Here is a 6,848-nt window from a genome sequence, read left to right on the forward strand (position 1 = left end):
CAGCAACAGCAGCAGCATTGCCATCACAATCCACAGTGGTGGCGGCGACACTGTCGTCTGCGATATGATGATCCATGTTGAGCGTTGTTGTTTGGTTATCACAGCGAGTGTCCGCACGACAACCAGCCAAAAAAAAGGAGAGCGAGCGAACGAACGAATGAACATTTCAATAAGTGTCAACTATTCCAGATGATTTCGTTTCAAATTGCCACTGGCATAACTGCAGTTCTTTTTATTTTTTTTTTTTGTTCAGAGGGTACACATGCACACCAACACACCTCGTTGTGTAGGTGTTTTGTGTAGCTCTATGTGTGTACACTGAGGGAAAAATCCCGTTGCGAAATCAAGCACGTATGTTGTCATTTTCGCAACGACCCGTTGTTATATTTTTCAACAACGGCTGTTGGTGAATTGTGCACGAACGTGCTCAAATTGACACCGAGACGTGGTCAACTTTCGGTACCAACAACAGCCGTGCTTAATTTGTCCATTTGTAATATTGGTAATTGCAGCCGATTACACACGAGTAAAAAATGACAACGGTGGTGCATGATTCACACACGGTCGTTGTCAATATGACACCGGTCGTGTATGAATTATGCACCACCACCTGCATAATGATGCACCACCGTTGTTACTTTGTACACCGACGTGCATGAATCGTACACGATCGTTGCCATTTTAGCAACTACCGTGTATGAATCATGCACCACCGTTGTCATTTTTTTTACTCGTGTGCAATCGGCTGCATATTTACCATTTTTTCCGTGTTATTGAAAGAGAAAGGACGCATTGTGCAAAAAATTTATTGAAAATGAATAATAATTCGCAAGATCCTCAAAATATCATTGGTGAGTTGTTAGAAATCGATGGCAATATTGTTGTGGTTCGCGATACAAACCATTGCAGCAGTCAAGATGCGGAAAACAATGAGGACGATTATATGTTAAGGGAGTTCTTAAAAGGAATAAATATGGAGTCGCTTTTTGAACAATTAAAAGGTAAGTAAATAAAAATGAATTTTTCAGTTAATCAGTGTAATTAACAAAGAATTTTCTTTTTTGTTCTTTTAGCATCACATGTAACATTTCGCAGCTTGCAGTACTTGAAAAAAGAAGATTTAAAGGAAGCAGTGCCACCATTGGGACTGCGTGTTGAATTCAGAGAAAAGCTCTTTGCTTGGAAAAAACGAAAGGTACGTATTATTTGTTTTACAGAGTTGAACTCAGTATTAATATTGTCATAACAATAGCTCGGGATTGATGACGAAACTATGTCAGTTCCATCTAAAATAGGTGAATGGTGGAAACGCAACGAGACACCTGCAAGTACTCCTGGTACTCCCGACACTACAGGTTCGAACTGCTCAAAAGCCAAAGGAATTTTGTCAGAGGTAAGGTAAGAGTAATATTTGTGTAAGCATAGTTAATGTAGTTTTTTTATTTAATATAGGATCTAACGGAATTGTTAACACATACCTCGAAGGGGAAACTAGCGCTTGAATGTAGTAGCGTTAATAAGAAATTAAGTGACGAGCAAAGAGATGATATAATTAATATAATTATTGAAGATATTTTAACCAACAATGTTACTCTTTACACTCAAGACTATATGCGCATATTGGATGAAATTTGTTCCGTTTTTCCTCTTGAAAACGAAATGAGGGTAAGATTAACAATATAAACAACGTATCTGATTATGTAGTTTCTTAACTTATAATATGTCTTTATTTTTAGGATTATTATTACATTTCAAGAAAAGGAAAGAACAACGCAAGCGGAAAACTTTATGCCAAGTATAGAAACAAGAAGTCCAAAAGAATAAAGCTTTTGATTTCCGAGCCTAGCACAAGCAAAGCAGCAACTCACACATCTCCTAATTTTTGTAACAAAGATGTTCCCGAAATTGATGAATCAGTTGAAAATTCATTGAAAGCTTCCTTACTAAGAGAATGTAATGATTGGGGATCGATCTGCGAAAAATGGAAAAGATCTTTTAACATACGGCAAAGAGATATAAAAAATTTAAGTAGCCATACATTTCTCCTTGAATGGACGAAGTTGTCCGATGCAAGAGCTTCAGAATTGGTAAGTAGCCATGAGCTATTTATTTGTATATGGATACTAATGTTTCGTTTTAGGTCAACATTGATTTCGATATTATGTATCCACAGAAAGGCAATCTTCTACTTTCTAAATGGGACCAATTTAAGAAAAAAATTTACAATTATTATGGGAAAAATATTCATAACGAACATTGCAAACAACTCTTCGCAAATGTTTTGACGGCAAGCAGCATAGGTAAATTTTAATTCCTGATTTATCATAAACATTAAAAGTAATATTTATTTTATATTTCGGTTGCAGATGCTCAAGATTATATATACGCAATACTGTTGAATTCAGTTTTACCATCACCTGCTAGGTTTAAATGTGGAAACGGTAAATTACGAAAAAAAGTAACAATAGCTGATTCGCAGGAAAGTTTCGTACTGCGACTACCGACAATTAACGATTATAAAAGGCAAATTGATACAGTCACTGAAAAGTATTACAATGCTGGATTAACTATACAGCCATTTATAATTGTGGAGGGTTTGTCCGATTTCAATATAAAAGGTTTTTATGTTTTTTTTAACCACAATTTGTTAAAATTTCAATCGTTCCTCGAATGTTTAGATACATGTTTTAAAATTTTTCATGCACTTTCTTTAAAATATCCAAATGCCTGCCAAATTCCATGGATTTTTATCCAAAAATATTTTTATGAAATTAATACTGTATATGATATAAAATCAGTTAATTTGACTTCACTTATTAATTTCTGCAACAATAATTAAAGTACAATTCAAAATGTATATTTGCTTTCGTTGCCGTAAGCATTTTGATAAGGCAAATCTTTTAATAGCTCATTTGAAAACAGACCATTTAATGTCCACTAAATTTTTAAAAGTACAATGCGTTCAGGACAACTGTAAGCAAACATTTACAAAATTTACGTCATTCAGAATTCATTTAGAAAAACTTCACAAGAATCACACAAAAGCTCCACCAATGGTTAAAGCCATTAATGTGCCAGTTGAAATGTCATCATCAAAAGAAAATGATTATACAAACAGTGAAACTGTTATTAACAACAATACAATAGAAAAGGATTTAAATGTTTTGAAAAAGAAAACCTTATATCTGTCTTTACAATTACATGGTCAAAGCTATATGCCTAGAAATCATGTTATAGAAATACAACATTCTGTTTCAATTCTGCTTTCATCCATTTCATGTACAATTGAAAAATATATAACTGATCATCCAAATTATGAAGACTTAAGGTACTTACTAAACTTTTGTAAAAATCCTTTCGAAGAAACTAGAACGGAATATAGACTTTTAAAAATTTTAAAAGAACTAAACTTTTATGATGATCCAAAGGTTTATGTAATTAGCAATCAAGTCTCGGAAATTGTTATCAGCGGAAATCCCAGTTTAGGTCCAAAGTTATCCAATATTTATATAATGCCACTGAAATTCATGATAAGTGCCCTTTTTAAAATTCCAAATCTCTTAGATTTGACATTAGAAAACTCCAAAAAAATCCTAAATTCACCTGTTTTACAAAATTTTACAAACGGTGAGTTATATAAAACTAAATTATTAAAATATCAGTACAATTTAGTTATTCCCTATGTCCTTTACATGGATGATTTTCAAATTAATAATCCTCTTGGAACCCATACATTTTCCATATGTGGTTGTTATATTAGCTTTCCTTCAATGCCACAGCACTTGTTGTCAAAACTTGATTATATATTAACTGCTGCGTTTATACCATCAAAGGATTTAAAAGAACGTGGAAATGAAGTTTCATTTCACAATCTTGTAGAAGAGTTAAAAATTCTAGAAGAAGGGGTTGAAATTTGTGTTCAACAAAGTGTTCAGAAGGTGCATTTTATTTTAGGTGTAATTATTGGAGATAATTTAGCAGTTAATAGTATTTTAGGCTACGTGCAATCATTTAACTCTAAAAGATTTTGCCGGGTATGTAGAAGAAAAAAGTCCCAAATGCAATCCGACGCAATTCAGCATTTAGATGGTTTAAGAAACCAAGAGAATTACAACTCAGATGTATTGGAAAATAATTTTCAAGAAACAGGTATTAAAAACAAGTGTATCTTCGAATCTTTACCAAATTTTAACGTCACTGAAAATTTTTGTTTTGATATTATGCATGACATTTTCGAGGGCATTTGTGTCTACGATATGTCTAATGTAATTCTCGGGCTGATTCAAGAAAATATTGTTACGTTAGATTGTATTAACAGCAGAAAATCTTTATTCCAATTTGGAGAAATTGAAGTGGGAAATAAATCTGGACCACTAGATTTATGTAGATTGAAAAACTATAACTTAAAAATGACAGCTAGTGAAACTATGTGTTTTACTCATTTTTTACCTTTTATGGTAGGTGATTTAATTCCTTTCTCCAACGATCACTGGAAAGTGTTTATAATATTATTACAAATAATCGATTTACTTTTAAGACCAAGTTATATAGGAGACGATTTAATAAAATTGGAAGAATTAATTAGAGATCACCATTCACTTTATATAACATTATACGGTTCGTTAAAACCGAAACACCACTTTCTTGTCCACTATCCCACTGCTATCCGAAAATGTGGTCCCCTTAAATATCTCTGGAGCATGAGATTCGAAGCTAAACACAAGGAAGCAAAAGCCTATTTAGGAAATACTACATCAAGAGTAAATCCCTGTCGTTCATTATCTATTAAGTCTGGATTGAAATTTTCCAATTTTTTATTAAAACACGAAGATAACTTAGAACCAAATGTTATCATTAATACGCATACCATCGAAGATTTGGCAAAAGAGGAATATTGTTACAAAAAACGTAAGCCAGTTTTAAATTACCAAAATTGCAAAGTGTCTGATGACATTTTTTTTAAGGGAACTAGGTATAAAAAAAACTATTATTTAGCAACAAATAATGCCGCAATTGAACTTTTCAAAATTAAACATTTAATAATTGAAAATGAAAATGTTTACATTTTATGTAACCAAGTAAAAGTTAAAAACTTTGATTATCATTTACAATCGTATGAAGTTGGTTCTCTGAATGAGGATACAATTTTTTTAATACCAATTTTAGATTTTATTACTTACCCATTTCACTTATATCCTATGAATAATGGAAAAGTTTATTTCAGATTTAAGTTAATTTAATTTGTTTCTATACATTGAATATATGTAATTCGAATTGTTTTGTTAAATCAAATATGTATTTATATTGAATTTATGTAATTGGTTTCGTTAAATAAAATACTTTTCAAAAAATTTCGTTTCTTCTACTAAGGGTATAAAATGGAAAAGGAACGGATATCAAAAAATGACCACCATTGATTTCAATCTGACAACGGGCGTTGACAATCCGACAACGGAGCGTTGACAATCTGACAACGAAGCGTTGACGATCTGACAACGAAGCGTTGACAATCTGACAACGGGGCGTGCTCGAAATGACCACGTATGTGCTCATTTCATGCACATCTGTTGTTGAAATCGTTGCCAAAATCTCGGTGTCAAAATGACAACGGCGTGCTCATTTTGACACCAAACGTGGTTGATACACTATCATACACGGATGTGGTCATTTCATACACGGATGTTGTCATTTTTTCTCTGGGTGTAGCTGTGTGCAGGATTGTGTACTTTGGTACTTACATTAAATATCTGTATGCTCATGTTGTTCATCTGTGACGAAATGTTTACAGTTGTACATTTGTTATTGGCTTACTTGTTGTTGTTTGCTGTTGTTGTTGCTGCCGTTGTTGATTCATTTCATTTTGAAATTTATTTTATTTCGTTTATTTTTTTATTGATATGAAAAGAAAACTCTGATTTTCGACACCAAACATCCACGGCAACAGCAGCAAAAAAGCATTCTATTACATTTCGTGACAATGATAAAAATCGATGCCGTGTTATTTGGCTATGTCAGCATATTTCAATAGCAACAAAAAATATTAACGGAATGCTGGAAAAAAAGAGGATGCTAAGGGCAGGGAAGAATTGTGGAATGCCCTATCGATACATCGGAGAGATTAATATTTTCCTATGGAGAAGTAAATTTCTCCGATGAACATTTTCAGTTCATCTGGGCGATGAACATTTTCCTATGGAAAAAGTTCATCTGGGCGATGAACATTTTCCTATGGAAAAGTTCATCTGGGCGATGAACATTTCCCTATGGAAAATGTTCATCTGGGGCGATGAACTTTTTCCGATGGAAAAGTTCATCTGGGGCGATGAACTTTTTCCGATGGAAAAGTTCATCTGGGGCGATGAACTTTTTCCGATGGAAAAGTTCATCTGGGGCGATGAACTTTTTCCGATGGAAAAGTTCATCTGGGGCGATGAACTTTTTCCGATGGAAAAGTTCATCTGGGGCGATGAACTTTTTCCGATGGAAAAGTTCATCTGGGGCGATGAACTTTTTCCGATGGAAAAGTTCATCTGGGGCGATGAACTTTTTCCTATGGAAAAGTTCATCTGGGGCATCTGGGGCGATGAATATTTTTCCTATGGAAAAAGTTCATCTGGGCGATGAACATTTTCCTATGGAAACTTTTCTCATAACTTTTCCTTGATGCCAAACCGATGATCCTTATTGAACTCTGTCATTGCTTAAGGTAGGATATGAAATCTAGAAATGAAAACATGCCCTCGCACACACACACACACACATATGGAAAATTGTTTACATTTGGGTTTATCACGTACGCTGGAATAGCAGCATCAGCAGCACCAACAGCAGTGACAGCATTAGCATCA

General features: G+C 33.7%; 1 protein-coding gene across 3 annotated transcripts; it reads left to right on the plus strand.

Moving 5' to 3' along the window:
• Window positions 1–318: 318 nt before the first annotated feature.
• On the plus strand, window positions 319–5,701 carry LOC131806600 (uncharacterized). 3 transcript variants are annotated; one of them, XM_059130935.1, is made up of 7 exons: window positions 319–1,001; window positions 1,074–1,195; window positions 1,253–1,393; window positions 1,453–1,665; window positions 1,737–2,087; window positions 2,141–2,300; window positions 2,367–5,701. In XM_059130935.1, the coding sequence occupies exon 7, from the start codon at window positions 2,853–2,855 to the stop codon at window positions 5,238–5,240; it is 2,388 nt and encodes a 795-aa protein (XP_058986918.1). In that variant the 5' UTR covers window positions 319–1,001; window positions 1,074–1,195; window positions 1,253–1,393; window positions 1,453–1,665; window positions 1,737–2,087; window positions 2,141–2,300; window positions 2,367–2,852; the 3' UTR covers window positions 5,241–5,701. The 3 variants fall into 2 exon arrangements, with proteins under 3 accessions (XP_058986918.1, XP_058986919.1, XP_058986920.1); XM_059130937.1 differs by lacking the exon at window positions 2,367–5,701 and having other exon boundaries at window positions 2,141–2,352.
• Window positions 5,702–6,848: the final 1,147 nt, after the last annotated feature.

Source organism: Musca domestica, unplaced genomic scaffold, assembly GCF_030504385.1.
Source record: "Musca domestica strain aabys unplaced genomic scaffold, Musca_domestica.polishedcontigs.V.1.1 8, whole genome shotgun sequence".
Lineage (NCBI taxonomy): Eukaryota > Metazoa > Arthropoda > Insecta > Diptera > Muscidae > Musca > Musca domestica.

Excerpts from the sequence above, each read along its gene's own strand:
- LOC131806600 (XM_059130935.1), top strand. The coding sequence starts at position 2,853 with ATGTATATTTGCTTTCGTTGCCGTAAGCATTTTGATAAGGCAAATCTT.